Below are 21,798 nucleotides of genomic sequence, written 5' to 3'. Positions count from 1 at the left end.
TCGACAGCTTTGCCGTCTCCATGTTCTTCATGCCTCTTAGCGTGGGTGAGAATATACGTTTTGTTGAAGACATGCTGAGTGATTGCATTGATGCACCAAGGCACGGAACAGACCCATTCGCGTACCGCAGCCGCTCGACCTCCAGCTACCGGATGCGCAATTACACAGAAACGAAGATGATGAAGGGCGTCAGTAACAATTGGAGAAGATTGACCGCAATGCGGACAACAGTAACCCCCTTCTGAATCCTGCTTAAACATGAGCTGAAGATCACGTTTGCCACGCTGCGGGTGTTTGAGACGAATATGTTTCTGAAGGTTCGTACCCATCGTGGATGTAATAGAGCAATGAGGACAACAAAGTCTTCCGACGTCATTCTTTCTGAAGAGGTTTCTACGCTGGGCCCTCGCAGAAGTTTTGCCCTCGTGCGCTTTCTTCACATGAGTGTTGACACCTTCTGACGAGAAAAAGGTCCATTCGCAGTCGACGTATGGGCACATAACTCTACCCAAAGAATTCAAGTTGTACTTGCGTCTTTGCACAACGACAACCCGTCCAGCCGACCCGCCGACCAGCCCATCGTCGACCACCGATCACCTACAACTGTCAAGATGGCTCGCACTAAGAACAAGGCCAGCGATACGCTTGCCCAGCGCTTGGCTCTCGTGGTGAAGTCCGGTCGCATCAGCATGGGATACAAGAGCACTCTCAAGGCTCTGCGTACCGGAAAGGCCAAGCTTGTTCTCATCGCCGGCAACACCCCTCCGCTGCGCAAGTCAGAGCTGGAATGTATGTGAATCGCAAACTGCCTTGGAACAGCGCATGCGGATTTCGCTGTAGCTTGGGACGTCATTCGCTAACGACATGCACCCACAGATTACGCGATGTTGAGCAAGGTTCCTGTCCATCACTTTGCGGGTACCAACGTACGTCGACCGCCCTGAGGTTTTCTGTTCCGAGACTAACTACTGTCATAAGATCGAGCTTGGCACTGCGTGTGGCCGTCTTTTCCGTTGCGGTACGATGGTCATCCTCGACGCTGGTGATTCCGATATCTTGACCGACCAAGCGATTGTTTGATTCGTTCATCTCCACATCATCCTACAGTAAGTTCACCTGAACCACCCGAAAACATTCTGCGAAGCATGGTTTCCATTTCAAATCATGCGGAGAATGTAGACTAACTATCGACAACAGACTGGGCAGGTGGTTAGATGCGGCATGTAGGCGTCCGGAGATGGATGAAGAGGTCTGGGAAAGATTCTCCACCATGAAGGGCCCTCCCATACTCATACAACGGACTGCTTCTATACAGGTTAGCTAGGACCCTAGATATAATCAACAATGCCGAAGTTCCTCAACAACACAATTGCACGTTCGCTGTGTAAAGGCCTACAGCTTCTAGAGTTTCTGGACTAGACACATGGGTGCTTCGTGCTAGTCAAGAAAGTTGGTAGGCGACGCCGGTTTTTGTGCAAGGTATGCGTATTTGTCACGTATGTACGTTGGAAGTCGTGATTTCGAAAGTTAGTGAGCGCAAATGTTCCTATGGGAAAAACCAAGGGCATCAAGGGAGCCGCCGTCGGGTCTCAAAGAAAGCATACACAAAAATTCCCTTCCAATCTCTTTACTTACTCGGCTCCCCGTACACATAACTAAATGCCACAGGCGTCCCAAAGTTCGGACTGCCATTACTATGCGTCCCCAGCATCTGCACCATCGTATACCGACTGTCATCACACGCACCCGCACTGTTCGCCGTCGCATGGTACGCGATCCACGTCTGGTCGCCCTTCGGGCTCTGGAAGAAGCTGTTGTGTCCGGTGCCATAGTGCCCATTGCCACTACTCAGCACACACCCGTTGCCCTTGCTCCACGCGCTCGCGCTCAGCGGGCTCGTCTTGCCGTCCCAGGTCAGCAGGCCCAGGCAGTAGCTCGCGCTCCAGCAGTACGACGCCGAGTACGCGATGTACGTTTTCCCGCCAAAGTAGAGCGCCGCGGGCCCTTCGTTGACAGGGTGCGAGACCTTCTCCCAGGACTGCGTCGGCTGCGAGATCAAAGACACAGAGCCCGAGGTGGAGACGTTGTCGTCGTTGAGCTTCTGGATGCAGATGGACTGGTACGCGGCGCCATGGAAGCACGAGTACATGAGGAAGTTGCCGAATGAGGCGGTGCGGAGCACGGAGGCGTCGATGGACCACTCGTCGGCGCCGATGCGACCGACGTAGGTGTAGTCGTCCCAAGGGGTCGTGCCGCCTGTGCCCACGTTAGTCTACTTCATGTCTCCATCGCCACGGATGGCGTGACTGCTGCAACTCACCTCTGAGGACATGCATCCGCTGATTATCCAGATTCGCACTCCCCCCCGCCGTGAAGTAAATGTACCACCGGTTGCCGAGCCAGTGCACCTCGGGTGCCCATACGTTGCAGCAGCGCGAGGAGTCCCCCGACGAGTAGACGACCTTCTTGGCGGCCGTCTTGAGCCCGTCGATGGTTGTTGACCGCGCGATCTCGACCGTCGACCATGTCGTCGACAGGAGGTAGTAGTAGCCGTCGCCCGAGTACGTCAGGAACGGGTCGGAGCCGCCGGGGCGGCGGATCGGGTTGGTGAAGGCCGTGGCCGTGAAGGGCAGCAGGCCCAGGAGGGCGGTTAGGAGGGGGAGGAGTCTCATTTTGGGAGAGACGGGGGCTGTTTCGGCGAAGGTGGGAGAAATGGAGGATGGCGGAGGAAGGAAGGGACGGGGAGGGGGTTATATGGGCGCGAGGTCGTGGTCTGGGAGGTCCAGTCCATTATGTTGAAGGAGGCGTCTGGCGGCTGGCCACTCTCAGCAGGCAACTTCACCTTTCCGGTCCGAAGACTTCGCACATGCAAGGAGGCAGGACCTCACATCAAGGGCTTCAACACCGCGGCCGGAGTACAGGTCCAGAAAAGACCATGGTCCAGGTCCGCAATATCGGAGAGGGCAGGGGATTGGTGGGATTTCGCGACGGAGACTGGGCCCGGAGCGGGGTGTGGTGGTTGCGGATGCCGGTTGCTGCGACTAACACCAAAGGCACACGCGCGCGCGCAAGATACCGCGTCTGCATAAGCAGCTTACACCACATCATGGCAGTCGATGAGCGGTCTCCAAAGACAGGGGCGTCCCGCAGGTGCCGGCGTAGGCCGCCAGGCACAACACCCCTTCCCCGGACGGACATCCAAAGCCTAAATTCTCCGGGGCGAGCGAGCAAATAAGCTTACACTGACTAGGTGGGTGGCTCGGTGTTTCTTGGGATGCCCGGGAATTTGGTCGCGGTTGGTATGAGATGATTGGAGCGCTTCGGATCCCTACGTCCATCGAAGAAAGTAGCGTGGCGACAGGGTTGGATCGGGAACGGGCCAGAGGCCATGTGAGAGTCAGTGTAATGCGTCTGGGAGGCTTGGCTCAAGGGAGAGATGGAGAAATTCCCATCAATTGATTGATGCCGAACAAGAAAGACGCCCTGTGATACGGCCGCTACTAAGAGGCATCGTGTTGTTGGGTTGGGTGTGTTCTTACATCGGATGAACTCGACATGGTCGATGTTTCTGTGAGACGCGGTTTATCCTGTCATCCCCGCTCAATCAGAAGCATCCTCCAAAAGACGCGCAATACCATGAAATTAGTAACTTGGGGTCAGTGATCTTTCCATCAAATTGCACACAGAGACTGCACACAGAGACTCGTGCTTGGATGGTAGATATGCTTCAATTATCCTATTGCAGGCTCATTGCTCGTGTCAATGCTGCCCTCCCCTTATCATTACATCGCATTATGATGCATAGCCGGGGCTCTGTTCTCTATATATGTACCATGATTAACTCCTGTTGGTCCTTTGTAGCCAAAGGTATCCTGTTTCCAAAACAATTACGCCATCGCTGGTGTTTGGTATCATTCGTTCCTTCGTTGGCGTTTCTGTTGAACGCCGGATTCCTCGTCTGGCTGCAGGGTATCGAAATAAAGCAGCGAGGGTTCCTCCTAGATGTGGCCTTTGCCAACAACCTCTCGCTGGACTTCGACCTCTCCGCTATCGGCGGTGAAGCGTCGCTCCAACACCCATCTTGTTTCGCCTTCATCCTCCTCTTTTATGTAAGAAATGCTATCAGCGGATCCCTTGTGCTTGTGACCCATGCCGGGCCTGCGCTGGGGCGTGGGATCGGTTCGCGGCACCAGGTTGGGATGCATCGCGGTGTCGGGGCTCTTCATCCACAGCCCTGAATGAGAGATGGAGTTTGAGATTGACAGCTCATCCACCTCTTCCGACTCCATCACCGGCTCGAACGAGGAGCTGTGAGTGAAATGGGGCGAGTTCACCGCGACGGCCGGGCTAGCGGGGTTGAGGGAAGGCATGGGAGGAGTCGGAGAGCTGAGGGTGGGCATGGACATGGTGAGTGTGGGAGAGCCAGCACCGCTGCCCGCGTCCGAGTCCATGTCACGGCTTCTGATTGAAAAGGCCGAGTTTTTGCGGACGTGACCATTGTGGATGCCCAAGATATCGCGGCTTGGAGCCGGACCCCACGGTGAGCTCGCGCCGTCACCTCTCTCAGACCTAGGAGAGCCCTCGCGACTTGAGACCAAGCTGGCCTGTGATCCACCCCAAGCCCTGGAACGCAACTTCATCAGGGCCGTTAGGCTCATATTATCCTCGCCATCGGCCATCATCACGAGCTGCGCCAGTCCCGGACTTTGCAGGCTGGAAGGTCCAGAGCCGATGCCTGGCGGGATGCCGAGACTCATAATCGAGTTGCGGTTGGAGTATTCGGATCTTTCAGTGATGGGCGTCAAGTTCGGCTCCCGCGAGATCATGCGGCCAGACTTGCTCCGACCAACACCCGAGGGCCCAAAGAAGCCACCGTTCGCGTACTCAAACGGCTTCTCGTCCGACCCGGTCGAGTTGTCTCTGCTGTGACGCCCCTCGATCGGCGCCGAGTAAAACCCGAATTCTTGACCGTACCAGCCGTCCTGATCGTTGGCAAGGGCACTAGCGTTTGCCTCTGCGATAAAGTCGTCGTAGTCAACATCGTAGTCATCGAGGTCTTCACGGAAGCCGTTGTCATCGTCATCAAAAGGGTAGTCATCTTGGGGAGGCAAGCTAGACGACTCTGCCCCAGGCGACATGATCTCGCTAGGAGGCGGCGAAGAGTCTCGTCGGAACTTGCCATTGGCGGCAGCTTCGCATGCAGCTGCAGCAAGGGCGGCCTGATAAGCCTCCATCTTGCCCTGCTCCACGTTCGAAAAGCTTGACGTCATAGCGGAAGACGATTCTTCTTGACCCAAGTTCTCGCTTTGTCTCTTCGATTCCTCATTGGACGGGGCTGGCATGCCCACACTCAGAGACGTGTGGGCAGTCGAGGCTGATGCGTTGGATTGAGCGGAAAGCCTGGAGGTGCTGTCCGACACCCTCTTGCTGCTTTGAGGGGCAGCACCTTCTTGGCCGTTGGTGTCCTGGACTGCATCTTCTTGGGCGGCATCGGCTTGCGCGGCGGGATCCAGGACCACGCTTTCTTCAGCAGCAGTGGCGTTGGACGCAGCTCGAGCTGCCTGGAACTTTGCGAACACGCCGGGGAGAGGCCGGCCGTACTGATCTGTGTCGTCCAAGTCAAAAATCGACTCGTCGAATGTGGAGCCGTCGCCCTCGCCAGCAAAGTCAAGCTCGTCCAAGAGACCATTATCGAAGTAAAGGTCATCCTTCTTGGGCAGCGGTGGCGGCGGTGGTGGGGGCATCGCAGGTGCTAACCATTGATTGTTCTGTGGCGCTTCCTGTGGCTTCTGATCCATCTGAGCACCCTGCTGTTCTTCATCACTTGGCTGCTCTTCTTGAGGCTGCTTATTGACAATGTTCAGTCCCTGGATAGCAAGCCCCTCTGCCGGTTCCAACATTTGCGAGTCCATGCTTTGGCCAGGATAGTAGCCGGGAGATAGCGAAGGATTCAGGTCCGGCGTATCCTTTGAAAGCGCGAAGCCGATGACCCTTCCATCAGCGTCTCTTGGTGTCAAGGCCAAACCAGCACTGTGTGGGCTGGTCAGCGCAGATGCAGGGTTTGAACGCTGGAAGACGAAGCCTGCGAAGTTCTCCTGGTCATTATCCGGGTCATTTTCGTCTTCCTCGTCCATCTCAGCTTCAACCTCTGGCACGACATCAAGACCTAGCGGATCAGTCCCGCCCGCGTCAAAGTCCTCCTCGCCGTCGAGACCCAAGGGATCTGTGCCACCTGCGTCAAAGTCCTCTTCGTAGTCGTCGAAATCATTGCTCATGGGTATTTCCTCCTCCATGCCATCGTCGTCCATCATGGCGTCGTAATCGAACTCGTCGTCAAAATCGTCAAATCTGGAATCCCGGTTCGGGTTGGGAGTAGGATCGGACGTTTTCCTCTCCAGCTCTCGCTGGCGGTGGCGTTCCTCGAGCAGCTTTTCCGCTTTTGCGGCACCGACCATATCGAAGCTGAACCTAGAAGACGTACTTTTCATGTGGCGGGGCACGGAGGAGAGGACATCCTGACCGGACGAGGAGGCACCTCTTGAGCGAACCGTCCTGGTGGAAGGCAATGTCTTGGACAGGATAGATGCAGCGCTGACAGACGGCTTCTTGGAGACGACAGAGGCAGACCGCGATGACGACGCCGTCGAGTCTTTAGGCGGGACGTCGGGCAGAGGCTTGGAGTCGAGGTTCATGCTACTTCTTGCCTTTGTGGACGTGACGCTGTTTGACCCAGCGACTGTCTGGGAGTTGACGCTGACGGAGCCAGACCGGCCAGATTCAGAAGCACTGCTGATGTTCCTACCCTGAAATGAAGAGGGTGCCGCACTTTCCCTGGATGAAGTCTGGCCCAAGTCCAGCTTCTCTTCGGGTATAGACGGTTGTGGCTTGGCGCCCGACGCAGCATTTGACGAGTCGTTCAGGATGCTTCTCCTCGTTCGCGGGGCGCTGAAGTCGTGAACTCGTGTGCCTCTGATGCGCGGGTCGTAGGACGGCTCTCCCAGCCTGTTCCCTCCAATAGGCAGAGGCGACAGGTCAGGCGCATTCTGGCTTGTTTTCCTCCTCATGAGCAATGTCGACATCGGATTCTTCAGAAAGGGCAGCCCTTTCCTGCCCTTGGGGGCTTCAGCGCTATCCTTGGCCATGCGAACGTTGGTCGGCTCGCTCGATAGTCTCGTTCCTGCAGGTCTTCGGCCTGTCGCAGCATAGTTCGGGGCGGGCGGCTGCGATTGAATTGGGCTGAGATGATGTTGGTGCAAGTCGGTGGGCGTCGCGAAAGAGCTGCTGTGTTTTGAAGACTTCGTGGGTTGTGGTGGGGGTCTCGTTGGAGGGGCCGTATTTATCGGCGGGGGCGGTGCGGGCTTCGACTTTGAGAATTGAGTTTCGTGGCTGGCATAGTCGAAGGCAGTATTGGCCGCCGGATCGGGCGAAAGCGCCGCCATTTGTTGTTGTAATTGTTGTTCGTGTTGTTGTTGCTGCTGCTGGAGCTTCTGGAGCTGGAGGAGCTGACGCTGGTCGAGCTGCTTGCGCAAGGCGACACCACCGACGAAGCCAGACTGCGAATTGTGCGGAGAGCGCACTGGGGGAGGCGCAGGCTGCTGCTTCTGAGCATATGTCTCTAACGTCAACTTGGGGTCGACGGAGGGTCTGTCAAGAGGCGAAGGCGACTCGGAGCCGGAGGAGGTGACGCGGGTGATGGGCGGCAGTGTTGGAGGCAGCGAGGAATTTGTCGTGGCGGCAGGCGACCGGGCATCTGGGCTTAAGGCGGCATCTTGAACGAAGGGAGACTTCTGGGGAAGCGAGGGGTCCCACGGGGCGGGCGCAGAAGACTGCTCAGGGTTGGGCGAGGTGGGATTCGATTGCCCCCGTCGATGGAACCGCAGATGGGAAAGCATCGCGGCGGAACTGGGTTCGGGGTGGATGGATGGACCAGACGTGATCCAGTCCACTGGGCGCAGGGGTGGCGGGTGGTCGCAGAACAGGAAGCAATGGTAGAGAGACAAGAGGGAGAGGGAGAGAGAGAAGGTAGCTCAAACGAGCACAGGGCGGAGAGTCGGAGTCGGAATCGAGGGATATCGCGGACGGGAAGCTATGCTGGCAGCCCAGAGAAGGTAGGTGAGTGGGTGGGTTATTGGTGTCAGGCGTGCAGTCGACGTCAACGGGGAAGATCAGTCTTCAGCCTCCTGTATGAGACGCGATCATCTCCTTGCAGGCCGGGGCGCAGTCATAGTTTTGCTCAGGGCAGTCTGTTCGAGGTGAAAGAGAAGTGTGTATGCGCTTGGTGGGTGAGAGTGTTGGTGCGGTGGTGTCAGATGGAAGAAGAAGTGCGGGCGACATTCGTCATGGGAGATTGTCGCAGTTGGATGGAAGAAAAGAAAAAAGAAGAAGACAGCAGTCGGTTGCTTACCTACTTACCTAAGTTAGCTGGTTAGCTGTACCTAGGTATTTGGTGTTGGGTAGGTAAGGTGGTATTCCAGTGGTATTGCTGCCCACCTTCCAATTGCTGCTGTCCAGTCCCAACCCGGCGCATGCCTCCCACTGGACGTCTTTTTTGTCTGGGCTGGCGGCAACCGGCTGCTGGGACCCCCAAACTAACTGGAACCCAGAAGCTGCACCTGCTAGCCGTGCGTGCCTTCCCTTTACACTGGCGCTCACCTCGCTCAAAAAGAGTACGTACCGGCCGTTCCAAAGGACCAAGGACCAAGGACCAATGCCCAAGGACAGGGGCCAAGGACTCGATTCCGCCGCCCGGACTGGCGTCCTGCAGTCAGTGGGTGTCAGTCGCGTCATCTTGGATCTTTGGGGTCCTGCTAGTGTACTACTCTGTAGGAACGTAGGCATTCTGCCGGTTGGGCCTATCTCTGGTGCTGATGAATAGGTACAGATATGGATGTTTGCCTCGCCTTGGGTTGGCCCCTGACCTGGCTGCATCCTGCACGACTTCGGGGACTTTGCATCCTGAATGCCCAGCAGCCAAGGCCATTTCATCAAAGAAAGGCAGAGACTGACGGGACAATGAGCGTCGCTTGCTTCGACAGTGCACCTTCATTCCCCTCCTTCTGCCTGGCAACCTGGGTCGCAATCACATCAGAAACGCTCCGATGCAATCTAACTGGGGCCTGATTGGGCCGCGAACATCCACATCCACATGTCCGTCCGTCCAGCGTCTCCATTCAAGTCCATGGATGATGGATCCATTGACAAGACCCATATCAGCGGCCCCCATCTTCAACCTCCCCGAACCGATGCATGCATCTGCTCCCATCTCTCTACCTCTGCCTCTGCCACGTGAACGGCACCGTCTAACTTCTCGTCTCAAACCCGCAACGTCCACCGCGTGCTCACCGGCCGTGTCCCATAAACTTTGGATGCTTCCAGTTGCCCGGGACCTTTTTTTCTGGATTTGACTCTGGAACGCACAAATGTCCGGACTCAGACTGAAGCAGAGACAGAGAGCCCGAGGGACAACACACGCAGTTCACATTGAAACCGCAAGTAGGTACACCGAGCAACTGGGAAATGAAACGGGCAAAAAAAGAGAGACATCAGCATTCTTGGACGTGGTCCCAGACCGAAAACAGCACGTCTCATGACGCCGCCTTCCTCCTTGCCTGCCATGCAGGATTTTCATTAGAATTGAGGTTGGAGTATGTCCCAGCCACGACTGAAGCTGCCTTGCTCTATTTTTCCGGATCGTGGGGGTTGCAGACGGGGACACAACATTGCATGGATGAGGCACTCTTGGGGATGGAGATGCTTGCACAGTGTGCGTGATACGGCTTACGTAGACTCGAACCGGGAGATTTCTCCAACCACACACTGTAGGTGGACTGTGGCCTTCCTCCCCATGATCCATCCACCTTCAACCATCTGCCATCCGTTACACGTCGCAGCAACGGGAGCTTGCAGATCATGCCATCATCCCATCATTCGCTTCCAATCATCCCCGATTCGCCTCGCTCCAGAGAGCAACAAATACCAAGCCAGCTGAATTACAGCCCACATCCCTTGATCAACGCCGTCTGCCCCCAATGACGAGACATCCGAGTCTCGCCATCCCCCCTCCGTCTCATCCATCGCATCAATCACCACGACCTCGAAATCGTCTGTCCCGCACTGACAACCCGCGGCTGGCTCCTTCCGACGACATTCACCTCAAGCCGCCGGAACCGTCCCGAGTGGGAAGGAAGCATCGAATCCTTTGCAAGCATCCAACGGCGCCTCGTCCCGTCGTCCTCCTCAATGCTGACCCCAGCTTACGCTCCAACGCAAGGGTTCATCAGCTCCTCGAGTCCACCCCGCAAAAGAAGAAAAGACCCTTTGCCCTCGGGGACCTCTCCGCCAACGACATGTCAGACAAGCATCCGTCACAGGACCCCTCAGCTGTAACGCCTCGTCTCGCTGCTAGATCCCAGTGGCGTCCGCCGGCGGGCGCCCCGTTTGGCCCGGGAGCCGCGGCCGTCGTCGCTCTAACAATCTACCCGCGACGCGCCCGATCGTTTCCCCCGACGCGTTGCGTAGGGGAGGGTTTTTCTCGGTACATGCCGTCGTCGGCCTTTCGAGGCGTGCCTGGGATGAGGCATCTCGGAGAGTTGACGGAGGCTATTCTTGTCGAATTTCACGGCCGGTGGTTTGAGCTGCTGTGAGTGCAGAGCTCTGTGGTGGCAGGGCTGATGTGCGGCGGAGGGATATCCCCTGTGGTATCTTGAAGCTTCTCTTTCTCGGAGCTCTTTTGTTGATGATGCATTCTCGTGAGAAGCTGCAAGTGTGGCTTACGGCAATGAGTTGTGTTCTACCAGCCGCTTCGGCGCAGACTGGATGTGGAACAATGGCCCTTGAGGTCTTCTTGTTCGCCTCGACTGGGTGTGAATGCCCTCAAAGCCCCTTTGTGATGCACAATTGACTTGTTGAGCCAAACACTAAGAGTTCTTAGTCGAGGACCATCACTGACTTCCTTGGTTGTTCACAATCTTTTATCATGTTCACCCGTGGAACAAGTCCTCAACCACTCGTGGAGGACATATATCACCCATGGCTGAAGTCGCCATCAATGCCATCCAGATCATCAAGCAATCACAACCATCAACAGCAATAACCAACTCACCACCACAGATATCCCATACAACAACCACCAACTCTTAACCCGCTTACTCTCTAACTCCAAAACCAAAAGTCAGTCCTCCCCACCCCCATCCTCAAAATGTGCATGCGCGTCTTCTCCCTCCAACGCTGCTTCCCCCCCTCCCAAGGCGGCTGCGACGGCTACTGGGCGCGCTACGAGCACCTCGACAAGTGCGGCGGCTACTCCCTCAACGGCCTGCCGCAATTCAATTGCCGCGCCGTCTGGGGCGGCTTCGAGTCCGTCACCTCCTCCAAAGTCAACCGCGACGACTTCTACGCCCGCCGGCCCATGATCTGCCCGTCCTGCTCACACCGCGCCGACATCAACTACCTCACCGCCGAAGCCGAGCGCGAGAAGCGCGGCGAGTACTCCGACGCGATGCAGAAGCACATCCGCGACCTCGAGTACCAAGCCCAGTGCGCCCACGGCGCGCTGCTGGGCCGCTGCCACGCGATGATGTGGGAGGGCGTGCACCACGTCATCGCCGGCTTGGGCGTGAAGACGGACGTGGTGTGGAGCGCGATCGAGCAGGCGATATACCGGCACCTTGGCCCCGAGGCGATGGGGAACGCGGGGGTGCAGGCGTTTGTGAAGTGTCTGATGGAGGCGAAGAAGGAGGTTGTGGACCATGTGCGCGGGACGACGCGGGAGCTGGCGATTGCGCTGGTGGGCGGGCAGGACGAGACGGATTATGATGCGGAGCATGAGCGGCATCTGAAGGAGGACGCGGAGAATCGCGCGGAGAGGGAGAGACGGGCGGTTGAGATTGCGGAGAGCGCGGCGCGGGAGCGGGAGATGCGGGAGGAGGATGCTAGGGGCAGACGGCGCCAGCGCAGCACGTCGCGATAGGGTGCTGTCTTGGGATGTTTCTTGGTAGGTTCGCTGTATTTTATAGATGTTTTTTCTGCTTGAATAGACGGCTCACTTGATTCACGTTATCGTTCATACTTGTGATATTGGCTACTGCCTTGCTGGGGGCATCTGTCCAGAACCTCGAAATCAAGCATCAAACGCCGTGAGCACGGTCGGGCTGCAAATCCAGGCCCGGTCGTTTTAAGAAAGTCACCAACTCAAGAACAGACCTCGTCCGTGTTCCTCAGCCTTTTCCCAGAATCAAAAACCATCAGTTGACGTCGTGAGCTTTGACATGTAGTCCCCAAGGCAGCACAGAGTTGTTGTTCGATTGCCGCCCCACCACTAACTAGCCCACCCTTGGCTTGACTCGCTTCGGCAAGGGCTCGCCACGCCTCATTAGCTCACGATTCGGCATCCCAATTACGGAACTGGGATCTTCCAGCTTTCCACATCTGGCGTTGTGGCAGAGTGGTCTAATGCGCAAGACTAGAAATCTTGTTCCTTCGGGAGCGTCTGTTCGAATCAGGCCAACGTCGACTTTTTGCATTTTTGACCTAGGTTCTATAAGTGTTTAACACCACATGCCCAACGATTCCTTTTCTTGCTCGTGTGTTGGCATTAGATTTTAATTATGACACGTTCATGCGCTCCATCTTACTGCACCTCAGCAGTTGCGGTTTTCGCCCATCACATCCTCACTTATGTCTTGAGTAGGTATGTCGTGTGTATGTCTCCGCCAACGACTTCTCGCGTTGGCCGAAGACGGACGATCTCGACAGGAAATGAAAACAACAGATGCGAGATATTTTTCTCTCTAAGCACTGACAGTCTTTATGGGCAACAATGACATTGTCACGCCAGTGCCGGGCTTCCCAAGGGAATCAAAGCCTTTCTTTCACAAGTCGAGAGACGACGTCAAGGGCCTAAGAAACTAGAAATCACCCATTGACGTTGAAAAGCTACAAAAGGTTGTTCGTCAATGTCTTCAAAGGGGCCTGGTCGTACCTTGATTGTCTTTAAGTTCAGCGCAAAGAAACTTGACCTTGAACGACTGCCTTGACAGGTAACCTTTCCTCATTGCCTGGACATCAATGCCTGCACCTTGGTCAAGTCGTTGTTCTCAGTCGAGTAATATCGGAGAAAGAACAATGCCACACACTTACACAAAGACCAAGGCTTCTCTCTCTTCACTGGACTCGACTTCGGCATAAAACTCCCTCGATTTCACCTTCGAGTTGTTTCCTTTCCTTCATCACACAGCTTCTGGCAGGCGACATCACAACCTCAACTTCACTTCTACGATACCCAACTTCAATTACATTTGACCTTGAGGTCCTCAATCTCAACTTCGTCCTTTCGCACGCTCTCACCTTTCCATCTCCACACATATTTGGACAACCTTCTCGTCTTAACTTCGACTTTATTCTAGTTGATTGTCTACAATACTCACCAGGCACCATCTCTTCACCTGTCTCAACATTTTCCATCTCCGAAGACACTTACCCCTGGATATCACAACCCTTCTCGTCTTTACTTCGATTTTATTCTGATTAATTGCCTGCAATACCCTCTAGGCACACCATCTCAACCTCACCTTTCTCAAGCTCCACCCTCTCTTGCAACTTCACCTTCACCTCACCTCCGCAAACTTTTCACCACCTTCCTTCCTTTCCCTTCTCACAACCAACAACCCTCACGATGTGCTGGACACTTCTCCCCCAATCGATCTGCATCAGCTGCGGCTTTCCCGTCCACTTCCCCCAGATCCAAGACCCCTGCCACGCTGTTGTCTCCAACGGGCTCCCTTTCGCCGCCTGCGGCGACAGCCCCTGGATGGCCATCCAAGGCCCGGAGGACATCACCTGCTACGACTGCCTCGTCCTCCACTTCCCCCAGGAGCCGATCCCTGAGAACGTACGCCGTCGCAGCGACCGCGTCTACCGCATCCCCCGCGCCTCCTTCCAACCCCTTTACGACCCGTCGCCCGCGATCCCTGGGTTCCCGGCACTGCTGGAAGCGCCTCCTCGGCCCAGCTCGTCAAACTTGCGGCGCCCTCCTCCCGCCTTCGGAGCAGGAGTCCCTACCAACACCTTCAGCATTAATAACTACCCTTCCGCCGCCAACCCTGCAGCTGTCTCGGGACGTCCGTCTATGAACTCAGGAGGACGCTGGCCGTCTCGTCCGAGAGGTGGAAGAGGCTCGCGGATGCGATACGGATTGCAACCGAGCCCTCAAGTCACCAACCAAGCCGGCCAAGGAGCCATGGCCCTCGCAACAAACACCTCCATGCCGGCTGCTGCTCCCATCGCCCCTCGAGGCCGCGGCCGCGTCACATACGCTGCTCCCACCACACGCGGAACCCACTCCCAGCAAGTCCCAGCCCGAGCCGCACCCAGACCTCACACCCCGATGCCCGCCCCTCGCCGCGTCCAGCCCACGACCACCCAAACCGAGGACGACGACTACGACGAAGAAGAATACTACTCCGACGAAGACTACGCATCCGCTACCAACCCCTCCTCCTCCGCATACTTCTCCGACTGGTCCTCCTCCAACCCGCACTCCGGCCCGCGCCTCACCCTCCCCGGCGCCGACTCCCCCTTCGGCTGGGGCCACACCGCGCCGCGCCGCAACCCCACCACCACCCCCGTCGTCGCCACCTTTCTCTCCGACTACCTCGCCTCGCCCACCACCTACGCCCCGCCGGCTTCCTCCCGCCTCCCGCCCCCACCCATCCCGAACGCGCAGCCCAACGACGCCACCTGGATCCCCTCCACCTGGGGTGAAGCCGTGGAGATGCCGGCCGACCTGGCGCACACTCTCAATATCACGACCGCCGACTGCGTCTTCCGCCAGCACCGGGTGTACTTCGTGCCGGACCTGTGGGAGACGGACGGCGAGGGGGACACGGTGCTGGTGGTCACGCCGTGCGGGACGCGGGTGCGCGTGCTCTCGTACCTGCTGTACGTCTCGACGAGCGCGGCGGTGAACCAGCGCGCGCGGGAGGCGGAGCTGGCGGCGCAGGAGGCGGAGAGGCGGCAGAAGAAGGAGGAGAGGAGGAGGAGGAAGATGGGGATGTGCATTTACCACCCGTGCCGTGTGGCGGGGTGCCCGTGTGACCATGAGCCGGGACAGCATCAGCCGCTTAATATTGGACACTTTTTCAAGGCGAACCGGAGGGTGAGCGAGGGGGAAGAGCAGCAGCAACCGGAGCGAAGGCGGTCGTCGATTAAGGGGAAGGGGAAGGAGGTGAGGTTTGATGATGATGTGGAGGAGCAGCGTGGAAGATCGCCTACGAGGAGAAGCTTGCCGCCCCCTGGGGTCTCGATCCAGCCTGTACAGGATGACGATGAGGCCCTCGAGACGCCTTCGACACTACACCTCAGCCCTGTCAAGTCAACCAACCGCGCGCCGAGGAAGTTGGTGGAGAAGGATGGAGAGGTGAAGAGCAGGCCGTTCAAGGACCTTACGATGCAGTCGGATGGGTCTCCTTCGCCTCCTCAGCAGCGACGACTCATCCAGAGCACGCGGGATGAGGCTGCCTCTACTGAGAACACGACGGAGAACACGACTGCTACTGTTGAGAGTGCACCTCAGGAGGGCTCACAGGGTGCTGTTGTTGCTGGCTCAAGCAGAGCCGCCCAGTCTGGGGCACGCCGCAGCAGCAAGGCGCGGGCTAAGTTGGGTGCAAAGTTCGATATGAGCGATCTGCGTATTGGTGAAGATGATGAGGAGATTTTCTGAATGGGATGGATATTGGAGAAAGGAAAGGGCTTTGGACATGGCGATAATGAACTGGACACGACGATAATGAATTGGGCATGGCGATAGTGAACTGGACAAAGACTGATGGGAGCGTGTGCGTACTGGCCTTGGAGTTCATTGAGAATCGCATCATTGAAAGCTGAATTTGACGTTACCATATTGGCTTTTTACCATTAAAAAAAAATCATAGATCCAACCTGAAGGCCTCCTCACAGCACATGAGTCGTCGGTGACAGACAGTCAGACCACGACTGTCGAAATTTACAGCCACGTGCAGCCCTTGTCCCGGTCGAAACACACATGAAGCTTGTTCTCACCCCGCTGTCATCTCACTTGAGACGAACACACGGGATGAACGGCACAGCACCACTCACAAACACCAAAATCATTTACATCACATCACATTACTGAGGAATGATATTTAAAAGGATGAGTTTTTATGTCGCATTAAGAAGCAGACACTAGGTATATGTAGGGCTTAGTCCGAGAAAGGGGGGAGGGAACTAAACATTCATGTAAGGCGTCCCTGTTGCTAGCCCCCCGGCTCGAGACCAATAGCGATGTTTCCAGATGTTTTCTCCCATATCCAGGATATCTGCCAAATGTCCAAAACAAAATTTGGCGGCGGGCCGTGGAATATAGATATTCAAGAAAGGGCCGCGCCGGACCAAAAAGAGCCCCGAGAGAAAAAAGAATGAGGTATCCCCGTTGTTTCCCAATTGCGCCGTCAAGCTGTTGCGTATATAAAAGCAGAAGATTGTGTGACCGAGGGCTTCCGTTTTATCGTGGCGGGTCAATTGAGAGAGATATACCTCCTCCTCTTGTTCCCCGACGAAAAACCGCAACCCATTTGAATGATTTTTCAAAAACCCTCGTCACGGAACCACTAGAAAACCCATCAAAATGCCAGAGACATTTCTGGAGTCTCTTAGTTGGTGGAGAAGTTGTCGCCGAGGGTGACGTCGAGGTGGCCGGTGTAGTAGCCCTTGCAGCCGACACCGTCCTCGGCCTCCATGCCGGACATGTAGGCGCCCTCGTTGGTGCCGTCGGACTTGACCCACGAGCAGGTCTTGTCGTTGGCGGCGACCTTCATGCCGTAGTAGCTCATGCTGGAGGCAGCAGCGACGAGGACGGAGGCGTCAGCGCCGGAGTTGCCGCCGTTGGGGGTGGAGCCCCAGTCGAACTCGAGCCAGGTGCCGGCGAACTGGCCGATGAAGGTCTTGGGGACCTCAGTGCCGGGGCCGCATGCGCAGGAGCCCTGGGAGTCGGCCTCGAAGGCGACGTGCTTGGCGGCGCCCTCCTTGACGGTGAAGGTGATGGCGGCGAACCAGGCGCCGTCGATCAGGCCCTTGGGGCCGATCTTGTTGAAGCAGGAGCAGGTGAAGCTGTCCTTGGAGGAGGTGAAGGTGGTGGTGTAGTTGTACAGGCTCAGGGCGTTCTCGTCGATGATCTGCATGTTGCAGCCCCAGTCGCCGTCGGCGCCGGTGTTGCCGGAGTAGGCGATCTGCTCGATGGTGGCGCGCTTGGTCTTGCCGGAGCAGAAGGGGGTGTAGACGCCGGTGCCGGAGGAGGAGCCGGAGGAGGTGGCGGCGGGGGCGGCGGAAGAGGTGGTGGACGACGCGGCGGGGGCGACGTTCTTGATGAAGGTCGCGTCGCGCTCCTGGACGGCGTCGACGGTGCGGCGCTCGTGGAAGTGCTGGTGGCCGTGGAGGGAGGGGTGGGCGGAGGCGGCGGCCGCGAGGAGGACGAGGTTGTTGATGAGCTGCATCTTGAATGTTTTTACCGTTGCGTGTTTCGGGAGGATGTCGTGAGAAAGAGAGTCGTCAACTCGTGAACGCTAGATAGTATGTATTGGGAAGGTAAAAATGGCTTGGCTCGATTTTTTGCTTTTGATACCCGTCCGAAAAGAGTGACAGCGATTTGACTCGCGGAGTTGTGGACGATGGTGGTTGAAGGAGAGGGAGCGTGAAGCAAGGAGGGAAACCGGGATGGGGGCAGAGTGAAAAAGGGAGGGAGGTGAGGCCCATTTTGAAGGGAAGGAAACATATCTCATTAGATCGCAGCGCACTCTGCGTCTGGCTGTCTCTGGCGGCCCCCCGTCCATGTTCCTCCTTGGATGTGGGTGTTAACGAGCAACATGGGAGGACAGGGGTGGACAGGCGCACCGACAGGGGCGTCGTCAACAAGCAGGCGCGTCCAGCTCTATCGTGCGCCGTCCAACAGCCCATCACGGCTCGTCGATAACCCTGTCTAGTCAGGAACAGACTCCTAAAGAGGCAAGGCGGGCCCAGGAAGTCATGACCGAGAGGAGGGCCAGCCGACGTGGTGGGCGTCTTTTTTGGTTCCAGGGCTTGAGAAGGTGAGGGCCACACACACGCACCGCGGAACCAAGACACACGGGGCCACAGGGGAGGGGTGCGATGTGGAGATGTTCCAATGGGCGGTCCAGCTCTCCTCCCAGTGCTCCCAGTTGTTCCAGCCGAGAAGACAGAGAGAGGAGGTGACAGTCGCTGGTGGAGAGTGACAAAGTGACTGGGACAGTGGACTCTGGGATGGATCATGGAGGAGGGAGGGTGCACCGCCGGACGCCCAGGGCCAGGCGCAGGATTGGACGGTGTGTTGACGGTGATGCGGGAAAAGGGGGTGGGGAAGGTAATTTCACCGCACGCCAAAGCTTGGCCACGGATCGAGTCCAAGCTGCTCCCCGGGCATTTCCCAGCTGGGCGCCATTGGGAAACAGATTACTGCGACTCTGTAATACCGCCTATTCGTGCGGCGGCCTGCCAATTGGCATCTTGGGAACTGAAAAGTTGGACACACCTGGATGTATGTACATGTCCAGTTTTTGTGTGTGAGTGGGATGGATTGATGGAAGGACTTCGGATGGAGAAGAGCAGCATGTCGATCCGGGCGCCAACGAGAGCACAAAAAAACCACGCGTTGGCCCTGCGTCAGTCGTGCAGCACTGGGAAGAAGGTACTTTGGCGGCTGTTGAAGTTTGTGCGCAACCAAGCAATGTGTAGCTCTAGCCGTACATACTGGGAGCGATGTACCTGGCATTAGTGCAGGTAAACACCGCACTGAACGAATGGAACACACAACATTGAACCCGTCAAGGCCCAGTGAGAGTCCAGTCCGCCCCGTGGATCCCAAGCAAATGCCGGCAGCAAGCGCCGCCGCCAGGTACACCCGCTCGTTGGCGCGTGTTGTCGTGAGGGGGAAGCGTGGGAAGAGCAGCCACGGGGGGTCTGGAACCTTGGATTGGGGACATGGACCCGGAACTGGACCTGCAACGGCGAACTCTTGTTGGACGCCGCTCAGGAACAACTCACACATATGGGTACAGCACCAGCAGTGACACACCTCTCTGGCTCTCGAAGCTACACAAACTCTCGACCTAACGTGAGGTAGGGCATCCACCATACCGTCAGTGGGTTTCGTTGGTGATCCCGTTCCGTTGCCGTCCCGCAGTGACACACACCAACGAGAAAAAGAACTCGTCGACGATTCAGGTTTCTCGAAAAAGTCCTTCACAGGAAGAAAATTCTCACAAAAAAACGCCCCTTCCAAGCTTACGGTGGAGATCCGGTGGAGGCACACACGTCCCGAGGTTGCATAAAGTTAAATCTCTCACCACAGAACCCGTCCAGCACAACCGCAACCACACACCCGGCTCCTAAAAGTCGAAGTCCTGCGTGAGAATCGTCGTCACTGTTCGCCCTCCATGACGTTGTCTCACAAGCAGCCTTGATGGTGGGCTCCTTCTCGTCAGCTTGGACATCTCCTCACTGTCAGTTTAACCATCAACATGTTGTCAGCATGCATATTCTAGCCCCCGAAATACCCCTCTCGAGCCCCGCGAGAGGACTGTCCACGACGGAATACCGAAGCCATCCGACCGAGTTACTTGCAATCATGCAAGCCAGCATGAACACAGTCGAATCGTCCGATGGGGAAACCGGATGACAGCCCACTGACGGACGCCTTGTTGAGAAGCTGCTTGCTTGCTGCATTGGTTTCTGGAGATTAAGCCAATCCATCAATCAAGGCGGTCAACCATGTGAAGTCCACCTGGCATACAGCTTTGCTGTCTAGGCATTGGACAGATGGGGGGTATCCCATCAACCCATCTCGGTATTGCTCCTCGTTTACTTTATTATACCGCCAACATGCTGGACGAACATCACGGCAGCGCCTCGCAGCTCATTTACTGAGCTTCGTACTCGCTGCGGTGTAATCCGTGTCCATGCCAGCTCCATCTGCCTCTCCCGACCGGCCCCCATGATCCGATCCAAGGTGCCGCTGCCGCTCAACGGCCCGTACGCGGCCGGGGTTCACTGGCACTGGCAACTGGGCTGGCGAAAGGGGGCGAGGCTTCTGGATCTGCTCCCAGCTGGTTCCAGGGCAGAGGCGACGGGTACGGAGGGCCGGTCCCACCCGGGTGTGGGCACACAATCACCACTTTTTTCTTGCCCTTTGCTGGTTCTTCCAATTCCCCCTTCTTTCCAAGCTGGTTAATTCAGCGATACGTCGGATTCCCCACTAGGCGGTGCAAGAGGAGGAAGAGGTAGCAGAGACCAGTGGCGATCCCCGAACGCGTCATAGGCCTCGTCAGGGCAAGGAAGCGGAGCTACTGCCGGTCTCAGGGAACGGCGGTTTTGCCATGTTTCTCCCTCGACGGAGGCCCTTGACTCCTTAAAACCGTCTGGTCTTTTTAGGCCTGTGAACGAACGCCTGGGGGGCTTTAGGGGGCACGGGGGGTTGTATCGCACAAGCGCTGGACAGACAAGCTTATTGCTGTTTACCGCAAGAAACAAAAAGTTCAGACGACCTGACGAAAAAGAAGAATCTGGCAAACATGCAGGCTGTGTGAGAAACAGAAAACAGCACAAGAATTTGAAAGGCCGCATCTAGGCTATAGCGTACCGGTAGCTGCATGTGGGATGCACCCGGATAGCGGATGATAGGGCCTGGATGATTGCTTGATTGCTTGATTGATTGATTGATTGATTGATTGATTGATTGATTGATTGATTGATTTGTTTGCCTCTAAGAATAGCGTTTCTGTTATTATTGTGCTTTTCCATTTCGCCCATCCGCCCGCAGTGCATGTGCCAGGGAACGCCATGTTCAGCGCAGCATCGGCTACCTACCACTGGTCGTCAATGGCACGCGGCCGGGCTTGTTGCCCCGGCAGGGCAGGAGGAACGCAAGCGCACTAAGGCAGGAAATGCCCGTTCCTGAAGATCGCTCTTCGCTGCATTGAGCGATCACCCGCTGGATCGAGAGGCTCAGCAGCGTTGCTTGTATGCCAGATGGGGCGGATGCTTCTTTTGTTTTTCTGGTTTAATTTGGGGTGATTTGCGGGATCCAGAAACTATTGCTGGCCAGACGGGGGCCTAGGAGGCGTTCTAGAATTGCTTGGCATTGGATGACTGGCGCAGAGCGCTCTGTGCATGCGCCGCTGGGCGTCAATTTGCGCTATTGGGGGAGACGAGATGATCAGCGAGCGCTGGAGGTGCCACTAGAATTGTCAAAACGATGATCAGAAATGAGAGGGACAATGAAAGGGTCATAGTATGCAAACTTTCGAATTCAGACACGAGCCAGTGGTCTGGTTCAATCGCCCTGATGGTCTAGCGGTATGATTCTCCCTTAGGGTTGACAGCAGTCAGCACGCATGGGAGAGGTCCCAGGTTCGATCCCTGGTTAGGGCCCAATCCTTTTATTTTGCTGAGGGCGACCACCCTTTTACTCCTTTAACGTCAATCGTTCCACTGATCTAGTTCACAATTTGGTAGCAGGCAAGTGTCGATTTTGCTGCAATGTCTTTATTTGGGGTGATGAGCGTAAGGAGATCCTATTTAAGAGACTTGCTTATCTCTTATGACAGATAATACCCTAACTCTCTCGACAGTCAGTTTTAAGGACATTTTGAAACAACTGTGTGAGCACATACCAATTCTCCAGATGAAAAATTAGGACAAATTTTCAGCCGCGTTTCATAGTTCCCTTAACAAGCAAATCTTCCTCCCTCCCGCGCGACAGGAAGATGATGT

At 56.4% G+C, this 21,798-nt stretch overlaps 6 protein-coding genes across 6 annotated transcripts; 3 read left to right on the top strand and 3 right to left on the bottom strand.

Moving 5' to 3' along the window:
• Positions 1 to 611: 611 nt before the first annotated feature.
• GCG54_00014756 (60S ribosomal protein L30) lies at positions 612 to 1,080 on the top strand (the record flags this gene model as incomplete). Its single annotated transcript, XM_045414577.1, has 3 exons — positions 612 to 789; positions 877 to 926; positions 979 to 1,080. 3 exons carry the CDS (start codon positions 612 to 614, stop codon positions 1,078 to 1,080), a joined length of 330 nt encoding a protein of 109 aa, XP_045260699.1.
• A 547-nt stretch (positions 1,081 to 1,627) lies between these two features.
• On the bottom strand, positions 1,628 to 2,687 carry GCG54_00014755 (Extracellular exo-alpha-(1->5)-L-arabinofuranosidase; the record flags this gene model as incomplete). Its single annotated transcript, XM_045414576.1, has 2 exons — positions 1,628 to 2,256; positions 2,321 to 2,687. Coding segments are annotated over 2 exons (996 nt in total), but the record flags the coding sequence as incomplete, so codon positions are not given.
• A 1,311-nt stretch (positions 2,688 to 3,998) lies between these two features.
• Positions 3,999 to 7,892, bottom strand: GCG54_00014754 (uncharacterized protein; the record flags this gene model as incomplete). The annotated part of the gene is made up of 1 exon (XM_045414575.1): positions 3,999 to 7,892. The coding sequence occupies one exon, from the start codon at positions 7,890 to 7,892 to the stop codon at positions 3,999 to 4,001; it is 3,894 nt and encodes a 1,297-aa protein (XP_045260697.1).
• A 3,305-nt stretch (positions 7,893 to 11,197) lies between these two features.
• Positions 11,198 to 11,968, top strand: GCG54_00014753 (uncharacterized protein; the record flags this gene model as incomplete). The annotated part of the gene is made up of 1 exon (XM_045414574.1): positions 11,198 to 11,968. The coding sequence occupies one exon, from the start codon at positions 11,198 to 11,200 to the stop codon at positions 11,966 to 11,968; it is 771 nt and encodes a 256-aa protein (XP_045260696.1).
• A 1,704-nt stretch (positions 11,969 to 13,672) lies between these two features.
• Positions 13,673 to 15,718, top strand: GCG54_00014752 (uncharacterized protein; the record flags this gene model as incomplete). The annotated part of the gene is made up of 1 exon (XM_045414573.1): positions 13,673 to 15,718. The coding sequence occupies one exon, from the start codon at positions 13,673 to 13,675 to the stop codon at positions 15,716 to 15,718; it is 2,046 nt and encodes a 681-aa protein (XP_045260695.1).
• Positions 15,719 to 16,667: 949 nt separating this feature from the next.
• On the bottom strand, positions 16,668 to 17,507 carry GCG54_00014751 (uncharacterized protein; the record flags this gene model as incomplete). The annotated part of the gene is made up of 1 exon (XM_045414572.1): positions 16,668 to 17,507. One exon carries the CDS (start codon positions 17,505 to 17,507, stop codon positions 16,668 to 16,670), a length of 840 nt encoding a protein of 279 aa, XP_045260694.1.
• Positions 17,508 to 21,798: the final 4,291 nt, after the last annotated feature.

This window comes from Colletotrichum gloeosporioides (genome assembly GCF_011800055.1).
Source record: "Colletotrichum gloeosporioides strain Lc1 chromosome Unknown consensus_66, whole genome shotgun sequence".
Classification (NCBI taxonomy): Eukaryota; Fungi; Ascomycota; class Sordariomycetes; order Glomerellales; family Glomerellaceae; genus Colletotrichum; species Colletotrichum gloeosporioides.
Note: the sequence above shows the minus strand (reverse complement) of the source record. Positions and strands in the feature narration are given on the sequence as shown.